Here is a 26,215-nt window from a genome sequence, read left to right on the forward strand (position 1 = left end):
CCAAGGAATCCAGAAAAAATATGAGTTTTGACCGGAAGTGTTGTCAGATAAATTATTTTTGTATTTGAAAACTAAATTTACATTTTTCGGCAAATGCAGCCATTTTTATTTTAAATTTGATAATTTCATCGTGTTCCTTGGAAAATTTTACATAAGAAACAACTATCATCCTGAGGTAATATGAGCCAATCTCGAGATATAACATTTTTTCGAAAAAAGTTGTAAATTTCGTAATTATTTTATTTTATAATTTACAGACGTAAGCCACCGGAGAAAATAGTGATAGGTGAATTTTGAGGAAAATAAACCAAGGAATTCAGAAAAAAATATTGTTTTTGCCCGGAAGTGTTACCAGATAGATTTTTTTTGTATTTTAAAATTAAATTTGCTTTTTTCAGCCAATGCAGCTAATTTTATTCTACATTTGATGGTTTCATTGTATTGCTCGGAAAATTTTACGTAAGAAGCACTTACCACCCCGTGGTAATATGAGCCAATCTCAAGATATAACAAAATTAATTACGAAATTCAGAACTATTCTCGTCAAATGCTATATCTCGAGATTGGCTCATATTACCTCGGGATGATAGTTGTTTCTTATGTGAAATTTTCGAAAGAAAGCGATGAAATCATCAACTTTAGAATAAAAATTGCTGCATTTGCCGAAAAATGTAATTTTAGTTTTAAAATACAAAAATAATCCATCTGGCAACACTTCCGGTCAAAAATAATTTTTTTTCTGGATTCCTTGGTTCGTTTTCTTCAAAATTCATCTATCACTATTTTTCGGGTGTCTTACGTCTATAATTTGTAAAAAAAAAATTAATTACGAAGTTTACAACTTTTTTCGTAAAAATGTTATATCTCCAGATTGGCTCATATTACCTCGGGATGATAGTTGTTTCTTAAGTGAAATTTTCCAAGGAACACGATGAAATTATCATATCTACTATATAAAAATGGAATTCCGTAACGCTTGATCTTATTGATATTATTCCCTCAGTCTCTGAGGTGTACAGTAATCATCATCATTTTGAATCGTTCTAATATAAAAATAATAAGCGGTGACATGTAGGTTTTTTAACATGGAAATGTTCGCTGATGTTCAGGAAAGACATTTGAGAAAAAATAATGGTATCTATTTACTTAAACTTGAGATATTATTCACAAAACTACGTAAAACATGCAAAACTAAAATTCAAAGCGATGACATATGGTTCTTTTTTCACTAGAATGTTTGTTAATGTTCAGTAAAGACATTTGAGAAAAAATAATTAGTATCTGATCACTAAAACTTGAGATATTGTTCACAAAACTAAGTAAAACATGCAAAATTGTGACTTTTTGTACTTAATTCGTCTCCAAATCAAAACTCAAAGCGATGATAGGTGATTCTTTTTTCATTAAAATGATCGTTGATGTTTAAGAAAGACATTTAAGAAAAAATAATAGGTATCTAATTACTAAAACTTGAGATATTATTCACGAAATTGCGTAAAACATGCAAAATTATGACTTTCTGTGCTAAATTTGCCTCTAAACAAAATTCAAAGCGGTGACAAATGATTATTTTTCCACTAAAATGTTTGTTAATGTTCAGTAAAGACATTTGAGGAAAAATAATTAGTATCTGATCACTAAAACTGGAGATATTCTTCACAAAACTAAGTAAAACATGCAAAATTATGACTTTTTATACTTAATTCGTCTCCAAATCAAAATTCAAAGCGATGACATGTGATTCTGTTTTTCATTAAAATGTTCGTTGATGTTTAAGAACGACATTTCAGAAAAAATAACAGGTATCTGATTACTAAAACTCGAGATATTATTCACAAAACTACGTGAAACATGCAAAATCATGACTTTTATGCTGAATTTGCCTCTAAATCAAAACTCGAAGCAGTGATCTGTGATTTTTACTATAATATAATGTTCGTTGTGTTTAGGAAAGATAGGGTATCGAACGTCTTCGTCAGTGTTTTTCTTCGGCAGTTTTTCTCGGCAATCTAAGCAAAAGGGGGCCGAAGAAAACCACTGACGAAGACGTCCGAAACCCTATCTGATTATTTAAAATTTAAATGTTTTCCACAAAACCACATGAAAAATGCAAAACCATATTTTTTTAGGTTCAATTTGTCTCTAAGTCAGAATTAAAAGCGATGACACGTGATTTTTTTCAATAAAATGTTCGTTGGTATTCAGGAATGACATTCGAGATAAAAAATAGTTATCTGATAACTGAAAAAAGAGATATTATTCACAAAACTAAGTAAAACATGCAATATCATGAATATTTTGGCTCAATTTGTCTCTAAATCTCAATTCAAAGCTATGATATATGATTTTTTCCATTAAAATGTTTGTTTATGTTCAGGAAAGACTTTTGAGGAAAAATAACAGATTTTTGAGTACTGAAAATTGAGATATTATTCACAACACTACGTTAAACAAGCAAAATCATTAATATTTGAACTCAATTTTCCTCTGAATCGAAATTCAAAGCTATGATATGTAATTGTTTTTCATTGAAATGTTTGTTAATGTTCGGGAAAGACATTTGAGGAATAATAATAGGTATTTTATTGCTAAAAGTTGAGATATTACTTTGGAAACTACGTATGTTTGTAGATGATTTTCAGCATACAGAAAAACACATTAAAATACTCTTTTTTAAATTTATATCTACTATATAAAAATGGAATTCCGTAACGCTTGATCTTATTGACGTTATTCCCTCCGTCTCTGAGGTGTACAGTCACCACTATCATTTTAAATCGTTCTAAATCAAAAAAATAAGTGATGACATGTGGTTTTTTTACATTACAATGTTTGTTGATGTTTAGAAAAGACATTTGAGGAAAAATAAAAAGTATCTGATTACTAAAACTTGAGATATTATTCACAAAACTACGTAAAACATTCAAAAATATGACTTTATTGCTGAATTTGTCTCTGAATCAAAATTCAAAGCGATGACATGTGATTATTTTTCCATTTAAATGTTTGTTAACGATCAAGAAAGACATTTGAGGAAAAATAAAAAGTATCTGATTACTAAAATTTAAGATATTATTCACAAAACTACTTCAAACATGCAAAATTATGACTTTTTATGCTGAATTTGCCTCTAAATCAAAATTCAAAATGATGACATGTGATTATTTTTTAATTAAAAAATTTGATAACGTTCAAGAAAGACATTTGATGAAAAATAAAAAGTATCTGATTACTAAAACTTGAGATATTAATCACAAAACTAAGTAAAACATGCAAAATTATGACTTTTTCACTGAATTTGTCTCTAAATCAAAATTCAAAGCGATGACATGTGGTTATTTTTCAATTAAAATGTTTGCTAACGTTCGGGAAAGACATTTGAGGAAAAATAAATAGTATCTGATTACTAAAACTTGAGATATTATTCACAAAACTACGTAAAACATGCAAAATTATGACTTTTTTTACTGAATTTGTCTCTAAATCAAAATTCAAAGCGATGAAATGTGATTATTTTTTTATTAAAAAGTTTTTTTACGTTCAGGATAGACATTAGAGGAAAAGTAAAAAGTAGAAATATTATTCACAAAACTACGTAAGACATGCAAAATCTAAATTCAATGCCTCTAATTCAAAATTCAATGCGATGACATGTGATTACTCTTTCATTAAAATGTTCGTTAACGTTCAGGAAGACATTTGAGGAAAAATAAAAGGTATCTTAATGCTAAAAAATGAGATATAATTCATAAAACTACGTATGTTTAAAGATGATTTATGTATACAGCACAACAATATCGCACGCTAGCCTTCTAATAGCGTTCTTGATCAACCACATTAGTTGGGAGAATTCGTTATCTATATTGATTTTAGCACATTTTGCATGTTGTTGATTTTCGACCTTATCGGGGATCGAACGCGATATCACAACCGTGTGAGAGCCAATCGACATCGCTAACCACAGAGCCACGGGGAAAACAGAATACAGAAAAACACATCAAAATACTTTTTTTGAAATTCATACGTATTATACAGTCCCTCTACAATTATGGGTCAGTCAACGTTTTGCCTGAATGTTCGAAAATGAATATAAAATTGGAAAAATTATCAACCACGAAGCTCTACAATCTATTTCTGTGTTCTAATGTATACTTTCGATCGACAAATAGTTTTATTGCAGCTGATGTGTGTAAATCGGTTAAGAAGAAAAATATCATTTGCATAGCAAAAGACACAATTATGGGTCGCTTTTGGCATTCAAGATCATTTTGCTATAAAATCATCAAAAAAAGTTATCTAAAAAGTTATTTCATTGTTGTAAAAGCTTGATAATGTTGTAAAAGCTTGATCATATCATTAAGTCGTGATGGATTATCATGCAAAAGTAAGAAAAACACCGGAAAATGTAGCATTTCTACAATTATATGTCACTCTACTTAATGCACGGAGCAGGATTATTTTTTGCAGTGACATTTTCAATCGTATAAATAAGGCTACAAGTGAGTTATAAAAAATACTACTGCCAATAAAAATAGAAATAAAAAATGGCGACTTCCGGTTTAAACAAAATAATCTAAAGAGCTATTGGCCAACAATTGCAATACTTCCAAAAGTAGAACTCCTTACGTCTTTTTGAAACCCAAAATGGCGACTTCCAGTTTCTGTAAATCAGCCTTAAATCACAAAATGCAATCCAATAAAGAAATCTCAGTTCTGTGCGTTCTCGGAATATTGAAGTACTAAAAGTGATGATGGACATATAAGATGTGAAATATTTTATAAGAGATTTGAGCTAATGCAGCAATGAAGTATAAAAAAAGTCTTGGCTTCGAAACCTTTGATCCCGAGCATCGCCGGAAGCGTTCGACATAAAAATGGTTGCATTTGCCGAAAAATGTAAATTCAGTTTTCAAATACAGAAATAATTTATCTGGCAACACTTCCGGTCAAAACTTATATTTTTCTGGATTCCTTGGTTTATTTCCTTCAAAAATAATCTATCAGTATTTTTCGGATATCTTACGTCTATAAATTGTAAGAAAACAGAAAAAACAGGGGGGTCCCACAGAGCGGGGGGTATTCCAATCGACAGTAGATGAATAATTCTCCCAACTTTGAGCAAAATCTGTGATGGTCGTGTCCAAGTTTGTGCTTTTTCGTGGTCACTTCGTATGGAATGACCCTTATATTGGATGGAATTCAGCGGTTTTAGGTTTATTGTTCAGAAGCTGGAGGACGCCATCTTGGATCTACAAGATCTACCTCGGATGGACCACTTTCTTTAGTTGTCCAGCCTGACAAAAAACTGTTTATTCTCTTGATATGGTAAATTGATCTATGGTGGACCCATTCCTATAGTGGACCGTCCGCCAGAATGTTTCTCGTGATTTTGATGCAGATTGGCGGGATAAGATGTGTCCTGAAGGAAGTTTTCTGAAAGTCTCTCGAGTATTCGTATATATTGAGTAAATCTAACGGGTGGTCCACTGACGTGGTCTACCCAAGAAAGTTTTCAGCACAGCTAGAATGAGCTTGCAAGAAGTGTTTTTTTTTTATTCTCGCTTATTTTCCGTCGGTCTAGTTCCGCCACTGTTGTGGCCAATCACCGACGCCCAGGGAGGCGACTCCACACCCAGGACCCTAACTCACGACCCGTTTATTAACGGACCGGCGCCAACGGCTTTACTTCCTCATGCGATGGAAGGCGTGATCCCAGAGATTTTTCGCCTCAGAAAATCTCCCGGTGTCGGCTAGGATTGAATCTAGACCAGGTGGATCACGCCACCTCACAACCATCGACACCTATGTCGGCGGTGGGATTCGAACCCAGGCGTCGAGCGTGGTTGGCGGAGACGTTACCAACCACACTAGGCCCCCGCTTGCAAGAAGCGTTGAACTTATTTTTCCCATTGCACGATAGTTTTCCAATTGAAAATATACATTTTTCAATAATAAAACAAAGCATCAAATTCGGCGTGTTGGCAATTGATTAGCATCTTAAGAACACTAAACTAAACAAAATTAAAGTTAATCAAACCATAAACTACTTGTTCTCTCAGCCTAAGGTACTTAAATGGCATACGAACCTGTATTTTCTCCAGTCCCTCCTGTGCCCTCTGCTGCATAAAGTCAATCCGATCGTTGATGTTTTGAAGCGCGTCCTTCACCTTTCGATCGGCATTCCCGGGCAGGGACATCGCAATGGCATGATTTTGCTGTTTGTAACTGACTAGTTTTTCGATTAGTACCTGAAACCGTAAAATTATAAGTTGAGGATCTTTGATTTGTTTTTTTGCTTTCTGATTGCTGTCAAAACTAACCTGTAATCCCCTACTCAGTTCGTTTAGGTTTTCGTACGGCAAGTTGTTCATTTTAAGTTCCGCAGAGAGAAGTGCTTCCAAAATATTTTCCACACCTTCGGTGAGTGGCTGTACAAAGATGAAGAGTAAAATTAGAATATTAATAATGAAGAAAGTAAAAAGTTTTGATGATTTTATATTACAAAATGTAGAGACATATTTATGAATAACGTATGGAGTCGGAAAAATGTAGCGGAAGAAAAGCAAGAATGTGATTGTGTAGCGTAAATGGTAGTAAAATCATGCAACAATATGTTTATAAACTGGCAACAAAATATGGTCTCAAATCAAACTCAGGATAGCGAAAACTAGCTTCTTCGTTTCTAACGTTTCTAACATTTCTACAAGCAGAAAAAGACTGAAAAAGAAACTAATCCTAAATTGCGCGTAGAATTTCGAGAAAACGCTTTAAAAGATGACGTTTTTGAAGGTTAAAAATGGTCAAAAATGATGAAGATTTTAACTTCTTTTAAAAGCGTTGCTGATCCCACCTTCGGGTAATATGTTGGATAGATGTAGTACGAATGAGAACATAGAATAGTTCATGCATTTAGAAATTGTAATAGCAATAATACCTGTTCATTCATAGTACTACCAGCCATGTTATAGGAACCGCCTAGATCTACGTTGATTTCCGAACCTGGCGAATTATGATATTCGGGAGTTTGGATACCCTGGGAGTAGGGTTTGGGATTTACATCGTGGGGAGGGTGCGGGGAATAGTCGGCTAATGTGTCTAGCTTCTCAGAGATCTGTTGAGGGTAGCGTTCGGGACTTTGCCTGATGGTTTCTGCTGAGTCAAGCTGATGGACGAGTTTTTCAACTTCATCATGACTCGGTTGGTCCCGACAGAACCCTTTGGACGAAACGGGATCAGGTGCCACTGTAGTTGTTATTTCAAGTGAAACATCCGTGTTCGGCGTTTGTTGCTGCTCCGCCGCTTGACTACAGATGGTGTCAATCAGTGTTTCAGAAAGCTGTGATTTCTCAATCTCATGAAGCTGAAGATCTGATGTAGAAATCACTTCACTTTGTTCAGTTGGCTTGAGTTGCTTCTCCGGAGTTATTGAAACATCTGTAACAATTTCGGTTATAATTTCTGTGGAGCTTACAACAGAGGCTTTCTTCAGTTGGTTATCAATTTCTGTCAAACCGTCAGTATCTGGAATTTGCTTGTTGTCTTCTGATTCTGATTTCTTTTCGACGACGTCATCGTCTAAATCTACTGGTGACGAGTCACCAAACTCCATTCTAGTTAGTATTTCCATTGAGTCCTCATTGGTTTGTGGAGCTGGCAAAGATAGATCTTCACTTTGCTGCTGTAATGCATTGAGCAGGTGGTATTGCTTTTCTGCGTTGTCATAACCTGATTTGTCGTACAAACGGTTCTCAAACGAAATGCTGTTTAATCTATCATCAGGAGCGACTTCGTCGGCCTTTTCGGTCGATCTATCCTCATTTGGAGTCTGATTATCTTTTGAACTGCGCTGCGTATTCTTCGGGGATGTTTCATCAAAAGAAATACTATCGGATTGTGTTTCTGTTAACTCATCCAAAACCTTATGATCTTCTGATTGCGGTTGTTCTGAGCTGGTTTCTAATGCTGATGGTAATATGACTTTAGGTGCTAATGGGACATTCTCGAAGAAAATTCGTTCCGCATCCTTATACTTCCAGTAATCAGTAGACATACTTTCTTTGTTAAAGCTAAGCTTCAATGCAGGAGCGTCTATATGTTCCAATGGAGAAGGTACCAAATCTTTTTCGTACGATTTTTCCGGGAGAACCTCAGTGTTGTTATCAGAAATTTCATTACTATTATCCAATAATTCAGGAGTTGTACTAATGCTGGTAGAAGGATTACAATACTTGAAATACAGTTTCTCCGCATCGGAAAATTGCCAATAGTTATTCCAGCTTGTAGTTTCGTATTGATAATCAATAGGATGTTGTGATTTTACATCTTTGATTGCCAATTGTTGCTGAACTACACACTTAGGTGTTAAATTTTCATGCGACTGATTTTCAAGTGTTACAGTCAATTTTTCTTTCGAGAATGTAGGAGTTTCATGTGTAGGGGAAGGATTTTCTTCTTGATAAGTTGCGTCGGTATCGATTTTGCAAATCTGTGGCTCTTCAACCGATTGATCCACATAGAATCTTTCGTGAATTTCAACCGTTGCGTCGGTTGATGGTTGGGTATTGTATTCCGAATCGGACAACGTTTTATTCTCATCTGACAGAGGCTCAAATTTATCTGCTATTTCTACTTCACGGGGAGTATTTTCCTTTAGATCAATGTGACTGCGTTCAATGACTTCAGTGTCTGGCTTTAAATCATCTTTAGGCAATTGTAATGCAGGATTTGGAATCATATCGATTGTTGACAATCCACTATTTTCTAATTCGTCCTTCAATTCTTGTACTGCCAGCAGAGATTGCATGCATTTTATTGCTGTTTCTTCTGCGGTAATTTCTTCATCGTTAGCATCACCTAGAGCAGCATCGGTTTTGATTTGACATTCTTTGCTCAGATCTCTCAATTCGGCAATTATTTTCGTATCTTCTAGTATAGTTTCCTCCATGTTGAAATCAAGTTTATGTCCTAGAGTATCTACTGTTGTCAGATTGGTCTGACGTTGGAAAACTTCTGGAACCGACGGTCTGTCGTCCATGGCTTGTGGTGTAGTTTGATCAATCTGCTGTTGTTCGACAAATTCGTTCCCTATTTCCTGTGACATAGATTCATTATCCAGGACTTGATCATTTTCATAAACTTCGCTTAGTTTATCCTGCAATGCAATGCTATACTCGTGGATTCCACCGAAAGAGTCTTCTAACTTTGACAAAGGTTCTTCTTCAAGGTTTGAATTTCTTGGTTGCTCAGTTGTGGAACCGATTGTCACAGGAAGCGCATTAATGTCGGTAACATCAGCTGTTATGTCTAGTATATTATTCATTTGTTCGTGACCAGGAGCAGTAGAAATTCTTTCCTCTTCAATTGATTTTCCGCGCAGTTTTACTAATAATTGCTCTTCTGTTAGAGGAGAAGTCGAAGAAAGTGATTCAGCTTTTTCATTGAACGATTTGACATCTAAATTTTCTTGTGGAACAGCAACAGGCAACACTGCTTCTGTTACATGTTGTTCAACTGGTTTGGAATCCGATGGTATTGAAGCATTATCAACGTCAGACAATTCCTTGGTGGAACGTTTTGTATCGTCCAAGCAATGTTCATGAATTTCATCGGAGGAGTCTTGTTTGTAATTTTCTAATTCTGGTAGGGATTCTTCTTCAACGTTCGAACGTGTTGTGACAATCAACGTACTAGTATCAGTTGTCGTTTCTTGTTCCTGACTGTAAATGCTATCCAGTTGGATTGATTCCTCTCGCAGTTTTACTAATAATTGCTCTTCAGTTACCGGCGTTAGTATATCTAAATCAGTTGATAATTTCTCTGAACTCATACCATCCTGAGATCCATCCGAAAATTCTCTCTTTTCCAAGACCCCTTGTTCGCTGCTAGGTGATTTGGTCTGACAAATTGCTTCTGGAATGATCGGTGCATCATCATCAGCGTCATGGAGCTCTTTGATGAATTTTTCCAAGTTTTCAATAACAGATTCCGATAGTAATGGAGCATCATAAACGTCAGGTGTTTCCATGGTTGCGGATTGTGCTACTTCCAAGCTAGGTTTCTGCATTCCATCGGAAGAGTCTTGTTCGGAATTTTCCAATTTTGGTGAAGGTTCTTCTTCAAGGTTCAAATCTTTTTGCTCCTCAAATTGAGCACTCGTTTTCTCAAGCAGCGCACTAGAATCGGTAATATCAGCTGTCGTTTCTTGTACGTTGATCATTTGTTCCTGACTAGAAGCAGTATAAATGCTGTCCTCTTTGATTGATTCCTCTCGCATTTTCACTAATAATTGCTCTTCTGTTAGAGGCTTCTGTACTTCTGGATCAGTTGAAAGTTCTATTGAACCTATATCTGCTTGGATTGATTCTTCGCGCATTTCTATCAATAATTGCTCTTCTGTTAGAGGAGTCGGTTCATCTAAATCAGTTGATAATTTGATTGGAACTTTATCATCCTGAGATCCCTTTGGAAGTGCTATCTCTTCCAAACCCTCTTGATGGCTGGTTGGCAAATTCGTCTGACATATTTCTTCTGGAACACTGCGTTCATTAGAGTCGGTAACATTAGCTGTCGTTTCTTGTTTGTTGATCATTTGTATTTGACTAAGAGCAGTAGAAATTCGATCCTCTTGGATTGACTCTTCACATATCTTTTCTACTAAATGCTCTTCTGTTAGACGGTTATCCGTGGATAATTCTGTTGAAACTTTGTCAACCTGAGATCCCACTGGGAGTTCTATCTCTTCCAATCCTCCTTGATCGCTTGGTGATTTCGTTTGACATATTTCTTCAGGATGACTGTGTATATCATCACTAGCGTCATGAAGCTCCTTGTTTGGTTTTTCTACGCCTCCATTGGTAGAGTCCGATGGCATTGAAACAATACCAACGTTAGGCGATTCCATGGTCACAGATTCCTGCATTCCATCGGAACAGCTTTGTTGGGAACTTTTCAATTTTGACGAAGGTTCTTCTTCTAGGATGGAATCCCTTTGCTCCTCATTTTTGGCGCTGGTTTCCGGAAGAATTTGAGGAGGATTTTGATCTGAAAATGTTGTTTTGTTCTCATGTCCACTAGAGTCAATTACATCAACTGTCGTTTCTTGTATGTCAGTCACTTGTTCCTCACTAGGAGCATTATCCTCATAGACTGACTCCTCGCCCATTTTTACTAATAATTGCTCTTCTGTTAGAGGAGTCGGTTCATCCAAATCAGTGGATAATTCGATTGGAACATTATCATCTTGAGACCCATCTGGGAGTTCCTTTTCTTGCAAACCTTCTTGTTCGCTGCTTGGTAATTTGGTCTGACATATTTCTTCCGGAATACTGTGTACCTCATCATGATCATCACGAAGCTTGCTGATTAGTTTTTCTACACATTCATTAGTAGGATCCAACGGTGTTCCAGGCAATTCCAAAGTTGTGGATTCCGCTAGTTCCAAACAAGATTTCTGCATTCCATCGGAACTGTTTTGTATGGGAATTTCCAGCTTCGAAAAAGGTTCTTTTTCAAGATTCCAATCTCCTCGCTCCTCAGTTTTGAAATTAGTGGTCACAAGCAGCGCACTAGAATCGGTTATATTAGCTGTCGTTTCTTGTACGTTGATTATTTGTTCCTGACTAGAAGCAGTATAAATGCTATCCTCTTGGATTGATTCTTCGCGGATTTTTATCAATAATTGCTCTTCTGTTAGAGGAGTCGCTTCATCTAAATCAGTTGATAATTTGATTGGAACTTTATCATCCTGAGATCCCTCTAGAAGTGCCATCTCTTCCAAACCCCCTTGATCGCTGGATGGCAATTTCGCTTGACATATTTCTTCTGGAACGCTGCGTTCATTAGAGTCGGTAACATTATCTGTCGTTTCTTGTTTGTTGATCATTTGTTCTTGACTAAGAGCAGTAGAAATTCGATCCTCTTGGATTGACTCTTCACATATCTTTTCTACTTCTTCAAGGTTTGAATCTTTTCGCTCTTCATTTTTGCCGCTGGATTCCACAAGCATTTGAGGAGGATTTTGATCTGAAAATGTTGTTCTGTTCTCAACCAGCAGTCCACTAGAGTCAATTACATCAACTATCGTTTCTTGTATGTCAGTCACTTGTTCCTGACTAGAAGCATTATCCTCATAGACTGACTCCTCGCCCATTTTTACTAATAATTGCTCTTCTGTTAGAGGAGTCGGTTCATCCAAATCAGTGGATAATTCGATTGGAACATTATCATCTTGAGACCCGTCTGGGAGTTCCTTTTCTTGCAAACCTTCTTGTTCGCTGCTTGGTAATTTGGTCTGACATATTTCTTCCGGAATACTGTGTACCTCATCATGATCATCACGAAGCTTGCTGATTAGTTTTTCTACACATTCATTAGTAGAATCCAACGGTGTTGCAGGCAATTCCATAGTTGTGGATTCCGCTAGTTCCAAACTAGATTTCTGCATTCCATCGGAACTGTCTTGTATGGGAATTTCCAGCTTCGAAAAAGGTTCTTCTCCAAGATTCCAATCTCCTCGCTCCTCAGTTTTGAAATTAGTGGTCACAAGCAGCACACTAGAATCGGCGATATCAGCTGTCGTTTCTTGTACGTTGATTATTTCTTCCTGACTAGAAGCAGTATAAATGCTATCCTCTTGGATTGACTCTTCGCGCATTTTTATCAATAATTGCTCTTCTGTTAGAGGAGTCGGTTCATCTAAATCAGTTGATAATTCTATTGAAATTTTATCAGCCTGAATTCCAACTGGAAGTTCTATTTCTTCCAGAGTTTCTTGATCGCTGCTTGGCAATTTCGTCTGACATATTTTTTCTGGAGCACTGTCTTCATTAGAGTCGGTAATATCAGCTGTCGTTTCTTGTATGCTGATAATTTGTTCCTGAGTAGGAGCAGTAGAAATAGAATCCTCTTGGGTTGATTCTTCTCGCATTTGTACCAATAATAGCTCTTCTGTTTGATGGTAAAGTGCATTTAAATCAGCTGATAATTCCATTGGAACTTTATCATCCTGAGATCCAACTGGAAGTTCTACCTCTTCAAAACCACCTTGATCGGTGCTTAGTAATTTTTCTTCTCCTCCCAAATCTCCTTGATTGCTAGTTGGCAATTTCCCTACGTTTTCCACAACTGCCGAATCCAAAACTTCCAAGCTAGATTCCTGCATTCTATCGGACCCGTGTTGTTCTGAACTTTCCAATTTTGACAAAAGTTCTTCTTCAAGGGTCGAATCTGTTTGCTGTTTATTTCGGGAACTCGATGGCACAAGTATTTCAGATGGATTTTCATCGAAGAAATTTATTCTCTCCTCAACCAGTAGTACGCTAGAGCCGGTAGGATCAACTGTTGCTTCTTGTACATTGATTATTTGTTCGTGACTAGGAGTCGTAGCAATGCCTACTTGGATTGATTCTTCGCGCATTTTTTTCAATAATTGCTCTTCTGTTAGAGGATTCGGTACTATATCCGCAGTAGAAATGCTGTCACGTTGGATTGATTCTTCGCACATTTTTTCCAAAAATTGCTCTTCTGTTAGACGGTTCAATACATCTATGTCTTCCAAACCTTCTTGATTGCTGCCTGGTAAATTCGTCTGACATATTTCTTCAGGGAGATTGGAGTCGGTAACATCAGCTGTCGTTTCCTGTTTATTGATAATTTGTTCCTGAGTAGAAGCAGTAGGAATCCATTCCTCTTGGATCGATTCTTCACGCATTTTTTGCAATAAATGCTCTTCTGTTAGACGGTTCAGGGCATCAAAATCAGATGATAACATATCATCATCCTGAAGCTCATCAAAAAGTTCTTTCTCTTCCAAACCTCCCCGATCGCTTTTCTGAGCATCAGCGTCGTAAAGTTCTCTGATTAATTTTTCCACGCCTTCGCTAGTAGAGTGCGAAGCCGTCTGTTCAATTTGATGGAACGTGATGTCTAGAAGTTTGAGTGTTTGCTCTAAAACATTCACTTCCTCTGTTTCTGTTTCGCTTTCATCACTTTGTAACGTTTCTAGTCTTGGTGAAAAATCGATTTTCATGAAATCATCTTCCGTAAATAGATCCGCTCCACGTTCGAAAACGACGTTCGTTTCTGTTCTAAAATGCTGCTGTTGTGCTTTGAATGCGTCGAACGCTTGATCGATTGAATCGTCTGTGGACTGGGAAGGTTTTGTGGTATCGCCGATCTCACCTCGCGGCGAACTGTGTCCAGGGTCCAGCGAGGCAAACAGTACAGGTTTTTCAACTGGTTCGGAAATATCGGCTGAAACGGATGGTTTCGAGGATTTAACGACCTCAGGTAATTCTTCGGAGAGACCCTTCAAATCAGTCTCAGGTTTTTGTACTAGTTCGCTAGTGGTGGTAATACTCATGATTGAGGATTCTGTACGAGAAGTTTTCAATTCATCCTCAGCTATTGTCTCCATATTTAATTCATTGTTGGAACTCAAACCAAGTGGGATGGGATGTTGTACTTGTTCAACGATGGATATTCCGATTTTTTCTTGTCCCTGAACCTTTGGCTCCTCAGTTTTGGGACTAGTGGCCTCCAAAGCTTCATACTGATTCTGATCCAGCAGTGCAGTAGATTCGGTGACATCAACTGGCGTTTCTTGGATCATTTGGTATGTAACTTCGTTGTTCAGGTTTTGTTCGTGGCTGAGCGCAACGTAAATGCAATCCTTTTGGTTGGATTCTTCGCGCATTTTCTCCAATAAATGCTCTTCTGTTAGGGGGTTCAGAACATCCGAGTCAGTAAATAATTTTTCTGGAATGCGTTCCTCTTGGATTGATTTCTCACGCATTTTTTCCAATACTTGCTCTTCTGTTGGAAGATTCAGTACCTCGGATTCAGAAGATTCTTGATCGCTGCTGGGTAATTTGGTCTGACAGATTTCTTCTGGAATGCTTGAGATTTCGGTCGAAGGGCAAAGGTTGATGTCAGGAGTAACTTTTGGAGAAGCAAGGATTTCAGCTGTCACTTTACTACTTTCTGTTTGTGTTGGACTATGAATTGATGACTCTGGCATTCTACTACCGATATCGTCTTGGGATCGACTTGGGATGGTGTGATGAAATTGTGCAAAGTTTTCATCCATTGGAGTTGCTGCTGGTCTAACATCGTCTAGTTTTTCTTGCGCGTATTCTAAAATACTTTGGTGTTCAACTACTGACTCTAAATTCGAGCTTGTTGATGAAAGTTCAGTCGTAGTGTGTTTAAAATTGTGCTTACTAAAATCGAGATCAACTTTGCTGGGGTTTAAGTAACATTCGTCCACAAGTCGCTGTTCGTTCGAGTACTCATCCACAATTGTGGTGGTTTTCATCGTAACTGAGGAAACAACTGTCGAGAAAATTTCCACCTGCTTGGAAACGTCTATGATTGCGTTTGCCGTTTGTGTTACTGCTAAGTCACTTTGTGACATTTGTTTCGCATACTCTCCCGGCTCTTTCGGGGGACTGCTGTTCGATATTTCAGTAGCCAATTGTAGGTTGTCCAAGCTTTTAACGGAATCAATCGGAATTTCCAGCTCTTTCTGCGTTTTGATTAGTGAAAGTTCACTTCTGCAGTGGTCCGTCTCGAAAGCAACATTCGGTAGTTCTAATTTCATCTGCGAGACTGGATTCGAAAGGTACTGTTCGTGGGTGATCATGGAAATTTTCTGATGATTGTTGCGCCAGTTTTTGTTGACTATAAATACGCTAGTGCCATTTTGGCCATTTGCTGTTAAGCCGTTATTTTGTTGGTTAGAACGTTCCTGATCCGAGGTAGAACTACCATCTTTGTCTTTGTCGTGCTTATCATCGTGACCATTCGATTGGACATTATTGTTATTATTACTTCTTTCTTGATAATTAGCTAGAGGAAGAGTCAAAGATTCAATTTTGTCTGCAGATTTGACTTCTTGCTCCGGTTGTGTGTTTTGAGGCGAAGAAACAAAGTCGTAATCCTCAAAAATGAGGTTGGTCTTGAACTCATCGACGGATGTTTTTTCTGGTTCGTGGATTTCATCATCCAAATTAGTTATTTCTAAGCTGGAAACGAACACAGAACTTGTAGTTGCACGTTTTGTTACCACAGATTCAGTCAGTAAAACCGTTGAGTCCATAGCTTCTTTTAGCTCTGAGACCAGACTCTTTTCAGCTTGATTAGTTTTAGTTTCCAATGAATTAGATTTTTTCATTTTTTCAGATTTGTTTTGTCTTGGTTTTTTCTCTGACTCAAACTCTTTTTTGTTTTGCACTTTTTCATGAGCCGCAGGCTCCATTTCAATATCAGTGCTGGGTTTGGAAATCTTCTCTTCTTCAACATTCTGTACCTCTTTCAGAGTAGTTTCTGTTAAGGCTGGGGTACACTTTTGATGTTGGATTGTAACATCAACTTCGGGCTTTTTTTCAACAGAATCATCGATCGCTGCAACTTTCATCTTATCAACTGGGTTTTCAATCAATTCTGTTGCTTTTACAGTTGTTGGCTCTGTGACCAGACTCTTTTTATCTTTATTTATATGGTGTTCCAATGAGTTAGACTTTTGAATTTTTTTAGACTTTTTTCTTAGTTTTTTCTCTGGCTCGAACGAAGTTTCCGCAGTGTCGCTTGGGCTTTCGTTGTTCTTTTTGTTGTATACTTTTTCATGCGCCGGAGGCACCATCTCAATATCAGTACTAGTTTTTGAGTTAAACTCATTTTCGACTGGGAGATCAAACTCTTTCGCACCAGTTTCTGTTAAAGCTGGGGTACGATTCTGATGTTGGACTTCGGGTTTATTTTCAACAGAATCATTCGCTGAAACGTTAACCGTTTCAACTGGTTTTTCAACCAATTCTGTTGCTTCTACAGTTTCTTTTAGCTCTGAAACCTGACTCTTTTTTTCTATAGTCATATTTTGTTCCAATGAGTGAGACTTTTGAATTTTTTTAGATTTATATTTTCTTGATTTTTTCTCTGGTTCAAGCGAAGTTTCCGCGAGGTACTTTTCACTTTGCACTTCGTCAGACGCTGCAGGCGCCATCTCAATATCAGTACTGGTTTTGGAATAGAACTCATTTTCGACTGAGAGTTCAACCTCTTTCGCAACAGGTTCTGTTAAAGCTGAGGTGCAATTTTGATGTTGAACTGTGACATCAGCTTCGGGCTTATTTTCAACAAAATCATCGTCTTTAGTACAAACCGCTGAAACGTTCACCGTTTCAACTCGTTTTTCAATCAATTCTGTTGTTTCTACAGCTTCTTTGGACTTTGAAACCGGATTTTTCTCATCTTTATTCGATTTATTTTCCAATGAATTAAACTTTTTAATTTTCTTAGACTTATTTTTTCCTTGTTGTTTCTCTGGTTCAAACGAAGTCTCCGCAGTGCTACTTGGGCTTTCGTTGGGTTTCGTCACTAATTGTGTCTTAATTGAATTAAACTCATCTTCAACACTTGGCACCTCTTTCGCACCGATTTTTGTTGAAACTGGGGTTTGATTTTGGATTGTAACGACGAAATCATCGGGCTTATTTTTAACAGAATCATCGCCTCCTTTAGTATAAACCGCTGAAACGTTCATCGTTTCAACTGGTTTTTCAACCAATTCTGTTGCTTCCACAGTTTCTTTCAGCTCCGAAACCTGAATATTTTTATCTTTATTCATATTTTGTTCCAACGAGTTAGACTTTTGGATTTTTTCAGACTTATTTTTTGTTAGCTTTTTCTCTGTCTCAAACGAAGTTTTCGCGTTGTACTTTTTGTTTTGAACCTTTTCGTGCACCGCATGCGCCATCTGAATATCAGTACTGGTTTTAGAAAAAAACTCAATTTCGACTGGAAGCTGCACCTCTTCCACGCCACTTTCAGTTGAACCTGGGGTACAATTTTGATGTTGGACTGTGACATCAACCTCGGACTTATTTTCAACGTTCACCGTATCTATTGATTTTCCAATCAGTTCGCTTTCTTCCGCTTGATCACTGCTAGACTGTTTGCTTAAATGCTTGGGTTTATTTCTCCTCTTTTTCTTTTTGTCCTTGCCAAGTTCAATAATCTGCTCTGTTTGTACCAAATTGACGGACTCTGGACTAATTTCTTCACGTTCCGGTGTAGCTTGTTTTTCCGATTTGGATTTTTTCTTATACTGTTTTTTACTCGACTGTCTAACTAAGTCAGTAGTTTTTATGTTTTGTGCAGTATTTATGTCTTTCAGCTCTTGTACGGGTGCGAGGTTTGTTTCGGGTAAACGGACGAAAGCTTGAGGCTCGCTTATAAATGCCTCACCGGCTCCTAAATTTTGCAGCACTGATGAGTATGAATTATTGCCATCGTTCTTGTTTTTCTTCTGCTGTTTATCTTCCTGATTACTTGGGAGAGCGTTCGAATTAATTAGGTTACTCTTTTTGTATTCAGGATCTTTAGCTGTGATTGGAGTTTCGTTAGCGTAAAATGTTTTTGTGTTCCTGACTTTTTTCGAAATGTTGACGTCATTCACACCAACAGACCTAACAACTGTATTAACAGCATTCACCGATTGAGGAGCATTAGAAGCTAGATTACTACTGTCAACAATCCTTATTTTGTTTGTTACACTGGGAGCAGCTTTGTGTTGCGTAGCCATTTTCTGCTGCATTTGATGTTTGCGTAAACCTGCGACAACTTCTGCATAGGTAAGCCCCTGTGTACTCCAGACGGCGGTAGTCGATGATGATACGGGTTTGGAAACGATTACCGACGGTTCCTGATGATGATGGAATTCGTATTTTATTGTTCGAAATTTCATTGATACATTGAAATGAAATTGAAGACGTTTTGTACAACTGATTGAAAATGGCGCGGTATGTGTTGAGAGATAGGTGGGTTGATGTGATGATATGACAGTAAATGTTCCTGAGAATACACGTCTCGAAGCAGCACCAATTAAATTTTGTTATCTATTTGAAGACTTGTGAAGGCAAAGATTTGATTGTTCAGTCAAATTTAGCAGACATTCCATAGTTCATACATTCAGCCGAAGGAAAGCTTCTTTGTTGTTAGTTATAGGTGTTTATTTTTATGCGAAATTTCACGGCAAAGTAGTTAGATTGGATCGAATGTTATTTTGAAAGGGAACAGAAATTAACAAAAGCAAACAATGTTTTATGTTTTTTTTAGGAGAAAGATAGATAAATATTGTGTTCGAAGATAGATTATTCTTGCACTCATCTGGATCTCATCAACTGGATGAATATATTCGATGCTTAAGGGTCATTCACAAATTACGTAAGGGTTTTTTCTCGGGAAAATAATTTCATTATGAAGAATTTAAGTTTATAGCAAAAAATTGTTTGCCCAAGAGCTCAAACAGGAAAAAAATAAAACCTTCACTTTTTAGGCGTCTCTGTGCATTTTGGTGCCCCAGCCGCCTCGGAAGTGCGTGAAAAGGTCGTAAAGAAATTGCTCGCCGGGTTCGTCGTTGCTCCGGTTGCTTACGGGTGAACTTCTTTGAAGTCTGTAAAGATTTGGCGCATTTTCGAGGCGGCATGGGTCACCAAAATTCACAGGAACTGCTTAAAAGCTATATTCTTTCATTTTTTTCCAGTCTGAGCTTGGGGAAAAACCTGTGTTGACCAGCGAAATTTGCTGCTTGCCCAGAATTCAACTGTTAGTATCTCAGTGAAATATTTTTCAACTGGTCAAAATCTAAACTGATTGAAATTGATGTTTGAATCGTACGTTAGATTTTGCCTCGCTGTTCGTAAGCATTCGTAAGAAATTCGAATACCCCATCCTTGTCCTCTAAACCCGGACGTAATTTGTTGATGACGCTTTTTTGACGTTACAGCTTATTCCTTATTTGATTCTGAAAATAATTCTTTGTTGAAGATTCGGAATATTTTCTTGGCAAAAAACATTGAAACTGCTGTACTACAAGTTTTCATATAACCATTTTTCGATATCATTCAGCAAAATTTTATAAAAGATTGTAAAATTTGTAAAGATTCTGGATTAAAATATGTAATTTTTTAATTGTTTTACCAAAAGTGTTGAACAGGAATGAAATCAAATGGGACTGATGAAAACTCGATGTCAAAAATAAGAAAAAAGGCGAAACTGATAAAATTCGCTGATGGTGAATGGAGCTGGAACCACATCACTACTGTGCGTAACTTTTGCTTGAGTTTGAAACCTGGATAACGAATGTGTCTAAGCAATGTTGAATCTTTTGTGTAAACACAGCTTCGTGCTATACTCGTATTTTGGTCAACAAAAATCACTGTAATAACATAATATGTACCAATACTAGAGTATAATCTAACATATTTGTACATGTTGGAAGGTTTGAAAAAAACTTTTCAATCTGTTCGAGCTTCGATTATGGAAAGATTTAGTGAAAGATTGGTGAAAGAATTCAGAAATTACTTTTCAATCTGCTCAGCATGATTTTCTAGATTTTTTATTTATACATATTTTTAATTATCTTGCTGTACTTTGAAAAATTTCATGAGTTTCATTATTTTTATGATTCTCATGTTTGGCATGGTTTTCTTAATTTTTTAATAGATTTAATGATGACGAAGATTTTATAATCATCAGCATACGCAAGATTGCAGCAAGGTGGTAGGAATAGGCGAACATTTTTCAAGAAGATCGAGTACAGTAAAGGTCACAAGTGACTTCCCTGAGGCACTCCAGAATTATCTGTAAAGCTGCAGGAGAGCATCTATCCAAGTTTTTTGGTTCGATTACGCAATTTGCATTAATTTCAAGAGAATTATGATTATAGTGATTTTCATATAAACATGATTTCAATGAGTTTTGTGATTTCCATGATTTTCATGATTCTTATGGTTTTCATGATTATCTTGATTTTCATAGCCTTCATGATTCTAATAATTTTTACGAGTTCCATGATTTTTAACATGTTTATAACTTTCGTGATATGCACAATTTCCACGGGTTTTCCGGTTACAATGATGCGTCTGCCTAACAATTTTTTATATGTCTGTCTTTTGTTTTTTTTTTATTATTTATGTGTTTTTATTTGTTAAATGTTTCAGTTTTTTCTATTTTTGTTCTCTGCTTTCTGCTTTCCGTTTTCTAGTTTGTTTTCCCGCATTTTTATTTCCTTTTTTTTTAGTTCTTAATTTTCAGTTCACAATTTTCAATTTTCAGTTCTCAATTTCAAATTTTTTTTTTCCTTTTTCCATTTTCTATTTTCCATTTTCTGTTTTATATTTTTTATTCTCTTTTTTCTATTCTCTGTTTTCTGTTTTCTATTTTCTATTTTCTATTTTCTATTTTCTATTTTCTATTTTCTATTTTCTATTTTCTATTTTCTATTTTCTATTTTCTATTTTCTATTTTCTATTTTCTATTTTCTATTTTCTATTTTCTATTTTCTATTTTCTATTTTCCATTTTCCATTTTCCATTTTCTATTTTCCATTTTCCATTTTCCATTTTCCATTTTCCATTTTCCATTTTCCATCTTCCATTTTCCATTTTCCATTTTCTATTTTCTATTTTCCATTTTCCATTTTCCATTTTCCATTTTCCATCTTCCATTTTCCATTTTCAATTTTCAATTTTCCATTTTCCATTTTCCATTTTCCATTTTCCATCTTCCATTTTCCATTTTCTATTTTCTATTTTCTATTTTCCATTTTCCATTTTCCATTTTCTATTTTCTATTTTCCATTTTCCATTTTCCATTTTCCATTTTCCATTTTCCATTTTCCATTTTCCATTTTCCATTTTCCATTTTCCATTTTCCATTTTCCATTTTCCATTTTCCATTTTCCATTTTCCATTTTCCATTTTCCATTTTCCATTTTCCATTTTCCATTTTCCATTTTCCATTTTCCATTTTCCATTTTCCATTTTCCATTTTCCATTTTCCATTTTCCATTTTCCATTTTCCATTTTCCATTTTCCATTTTCCATTTTCTATTTTCTATTTTCTATTTTCTCTTTTCTCTTTTCTCTTTTCTCTTTTCTATTTTCTATTTTCTATTTTCTATTTTCTATTTTCTATTTTCTATTTTCTATTTTCTATTTTTTATTTTTTTTTCTATTTTCTATTTTCTATTTTCTATTTTCTATTTACTATTTTCTATTTTCTATTTTCTATTTTCTATTTTCTATTTTCTATTTTCTATTTTCTATTTTCTATTTTCTATTTTCTATTTTCTATTTTCTATTTTCTATTTTCTATTTTCTATTTTCTATTTTCTATTTTCTATTTTCTATTTTCTATTTTCTATTTTCTATTTTCTATTTTCTATTTTCTATTTTCTATTTTCTATTTTCTATTTTCTATTTTCTATTTTCTATTTTCTATTTTCTATTTTCTATTTTCTATTTTCTATTTTCTATTTTCTATTTTCTATTTTCTATTTTCTATTTTCTATTTTCTATTTTCTTTCCGTTTCCCGTTTTCCGTTTTCAATTTTCGATCTTCAATTCATAATTGTTCATTTTTCCAATTTCCTTTTTCATTTCCGTTTTAAATTTTCCATTTTTCAAGTTTCTTTTTTTATTTCCCATTTTTCAATTTTCATTTTTCACTCTCAATATCTGTTCTGTATTTTCCATTTTCTATTTTCTATTTTCTATTTTCCATTTGCCATTTTTCAGTTTTCATTTCTCATTTTTCATTTTCTGTGTTTCATTTCCCTTTTTCCGTTTTCCATTTTCCAATTCTGCCTTTTCCATTTTTTTTTCTACTCTCAATTCTCAGTTTCCATTTTCCATTTTCAATTTTCCATTTTCCATTCACAATTTCCATTCTGCATTTTCCATTTTCCATCTTTCAATTCCCAATTTCTTTATTATATTCCATTTTTCATTTTCTATTTTGCATTATCCCTTCTCCATTTTCCTTTTTCCTTTTTCTATTTTCATATTCCATTTTCTATTTTTCATTTTTCGTTTGCATTTTCCATTTTCGATTTTCTATTTTCGATTTTCTATTCTCGATTTTCCATTTCCCATTTTCCATTTCCCATTTTCCACTTTCCATCTTCCATTTTTCATTTTCCATTTTCTACTTATTAAGTTTTATTTTCAATTTTTTTATTTCAGTTTAAGTGTTCAGTTTTCTGTTTTCTATTCTCTGTTCACTCTTTCTTATTTTCTGTGTTCTCCTTTCTCCTTTCAGTTTCCTGTTTTCTGTTAACTGTTTTCTGTTTAGTGTGTTCTGTTTTCTGTTTTTCGTTTACTCTTCGTTTTTGTTTGTTTCCGTTTTTTTTCTGTTTTCTCATTGGTCCTTTTTTTCTTCTCCGTTTTCAGTGAAAAATTAATTGAAAAGTAAAAGACGCACATTTATAAAATTCATTAAATACGTTTCTAAAATAATGATTTGATATAACGTAAAAATTCGATTTCTTATTTTAGTATAAATTCTTGATAGGTTCTCAACTTTCACCAGAACTTCAGCAAGATTTTTAAAACCTATCGGTGTTAGAAACAAGCTAAAATTAAGCGCTTTGGGAAGATAATGAAAAATCAGTCAGTCGGAAAATTCAATGAGGAGCATAAATGAGGAAGAATATATCTCGGCCATAAGGAAATATAAAATATGCCAAACCCTCTTGTAGCACGATTTTTTCTGAATTTTCGAAGCTAAACTATTTATTTTTATTTTTGGTATTTTGTTATTTCAGCCATACGTTATTTTATGAAATATGTTTATTTCAATGGTGAGAAATGAGTAAATCTGAAATTGTTCACTAAAAGTTTATATTGTATAACTTCACTAAAAATGCGAATTCAAGGAATTGATTTTTGAAAAACAAGAAAATGTGGAAATGTCATTCGGGCGAATGGCAACCGAACAGAAAAAAATCCCGATCAGCATTCCTTGTTAACTTTGGACGCTTGTGATAAAAATAGAAATATTAAAACTCAGATTGCCAATATGATATCACTTCTAAAATTGAAAAAAAAAAATCCCAAAATACTCATGTGCAGTCTTTCTACGTAGTTACTCAAAGGAGTGTCGTTGATATGTTAGGTATGCAACTAACTTCTCGCTATTTGTCAATAGATGGCGTCAGCAGTAAGTGCTGGTCGATTAGTTCATATCTAAAACAAAATAAACCAGGCTGAGTTATATGGTAAAAAAAACTCTTTGTCACGCTATTGATTAGTTCCGTAGTTCTAAAGATGGTTATTTCGATTTTGACGACTATTCGCGTGAAAGAAGGCCAAAACCTTCGAAGACGCTGTATTGAATGTATTGCTCGATGATGATTCATGCAAAACGCAGGAACAGCTTGCTTCGGTATTAGAAGTTACCAGCATAGCAATTTTCCAAGCGTTTGCATGCGTTTCAAAACAAAGTTGCAGCGAGAAATTAACTGTACACCTACATTGTTTTACAAATTTACGATTGTTACCAAACTGTCGCATTTAATACTTAGACGAAATACCAACAGTGCTTTTGAGCAGTAAGTGTTTTCGACATCATAAATCTAAAAAAGCCTACACACATGGCCCGACTGATTATGAATGATTTCTCTAAAGCATGATAAATGTTACGAGAACAGGATGAGAATAGTTAAAAATGTTCGGAAGTTAAGAGATGTGCGAGTTCTCTTACCTGTCCAAGTCTGTCACTGCCGTCGGATTGATGCAAAGGTGTCACGATATTTCTCAGCTGCTGTTCTTCTCGCACAATACTCTGCCGGATGGATTGCAGTTCCAGCTGACTGTCTTCGGATTGCGATAATGCCCTAACTAGGTTCTGAGTTGTTTGATAGACATCATGGTTTAGTTTCTCGAGATCCCTGATTACTGACCGCCCACTTTGCATTATGTTAGAATTATCAGTGCATACGATTTGTGAGCGGAAATGTACCTGAAAGAGTTTTCATTTTCAGAGATTTGAAAAACAAAATACACATTAAAATGATCTTACCTGCAATTTATCTAGTGACATATTAACTTTCATTTTTTGAGCTGAGATATCTGCAAGCATTTGTTCGAGTATACGAATTTGATCTCGCAACGGCTTACTCCTCAACTCAGAGGAACTCAATGCGTCATATGATTCCTTAATCCAACCCTTCACGCTTTCCATTTTATTCTCATATTGTTGCCATTCTTCCGTTGTTTCTCGTAGGAATAAGTTCTGTAAAAGTAGCATGATTTTCAAGAAATGAAATAATAAAACCAGTATAAAACTTATTTTACCCTTTCAAGCAAGGTGGTTTCGATGTCGACTTTGACTGTTTCGGCTTCGTGTAGCTTGCGTTTCAGAAAACCAGTTGCACAAACTTCGCTAATTTTGTCGAATTCGTGGTTCATTTCGCTTAAATGCTGTGAAACATTACCTAAAGTCGAGACCGCATTCTGGAAAGTAAATTGTTTAGCAAATTTGTCTGCATTATAGAATTATACTGAAACTTACTGAATAATACTGACACACGGTATGAGCATCATGAATTGAATTAAGTTGAAGCCTTCTTTCCAACAGTTCACGAGTACGTGCTGCCCATTCCGCTACTAACTGATACAAACGCATAAATTCCGACCAATTTTCGAGAATGTGATCAATTGTCTTATTTCTTTCTTGAATTAGTAGAACTGTTCTGTCAAGCTCCTGCGATGTTTGATCAATGTTCATTTGAACTGTGAGTTTATCCTGACTATTGGAACTGTTTTCGATTATTTCTTTGCCACTTAAGACAAGTTGATTAAACAGCAACCGAATGTCCTCACAGTTATTTAACAGTATCAACAATTTTGTCTTCATCTCACTGGGATCAGTACTGGAATCACTGATAGTAATCTGTGCGTTTTCGATCCATCTTTTAACCTTGCCGTCCAATTCAAAATAGTCAGTGCGCACAATTTTTGCACGTTTGAAACTACGCTCGTATTCCTCCATGTCGGAAAATATGCTCGCCAGCAGATTTTCCAATGAATTTATTTGACTAGTGAGCTCTTCTGGAACGGACTGTGGATATTTGGATAGAATTTGCTTTTGGAGTTCTTCTTTTTTCTTTAACAGATCTTCTGCTTTTGATTTAATTTCCTGTAAAGTTGATTCAGTTTTGAGCAATACTTCATCAAATGTATTGATTTGTTGGAGCTCCTCGAGTGTTCGACTGCTTGCTGTTGACAAATTGGTGATTTGCTCCGAAAAGTTCTGTATTTCTTGCAATTTGTTTTGTAGCAACAATCGTTTTGTGCTCAAGTCATTCGTTAATCTGTTATTAAAAATCAAACGAAATTTTAGTATAAGTAATAATATAAATAAAAACAACACT

At 35.5% G+C, this 26,215-nt stretch overlaps 1 protein-coding gene across 2 annotated transcripts in view; it reads right to left on the reverse strand.

Moving 5' to 3' along the window:
• LOC129726126 (muscle-specific protein 300 kDa-like) overlaps positions 1-26,215 on the reverse strand; it is a 126,367-nt gene that overhangs the window by 36,502 nt on the left and 63,650 nt on the right. For both annotated transcript variants that reach the window (XM_055682781.1, XM_055682780.1), the window contains exons 12-18: positions 25,354-26,155; positions 25,137-25,295; positions 24,862-25,074; positions 24,544-24,801; positions 6,935-18,700; positions 6,321-6,428; positions 6,087-6,248 (exon numbers count right to left, since the gene is read on the reverse strand). In XM_055682781.1, the coding sequence (XP_055538756.1) occupies positions 6,087-6,248; positions 6,321-6,428; positions 6,935-18,700; positions 24,544-24,801; positions 24,862-25,074; positions 25,137-25,295; positions 25,354-26,155 (13,468 nt within the window). The remainder of the gene's footprint in view (positions 1-6,086; positions 6,249-6,320; positions 6,429-6,934; positions 18,701-24,543; positions 24,802-24,861; positions 25,075-25,136; positions 25,296-25,353; positions 26,156-26,215) is intronic.

The sequence above is a fragment of the Wyeomyia smithii genome, chromosome 2 (assembly GCF_029784165.1).
Source record: "Wyeomyia smithii strain HCP4-BCI-WySm-NY-G18 chromosome 2, ASM2978416v1, whole genome shotgun sequence".
Classification (NCBI taxonomy): Eukaryota; Metazoa; Arthropoda; class Insecta; order Diptera; family Culicidae; genus Wyeomyia; species Wyeomyia smithii.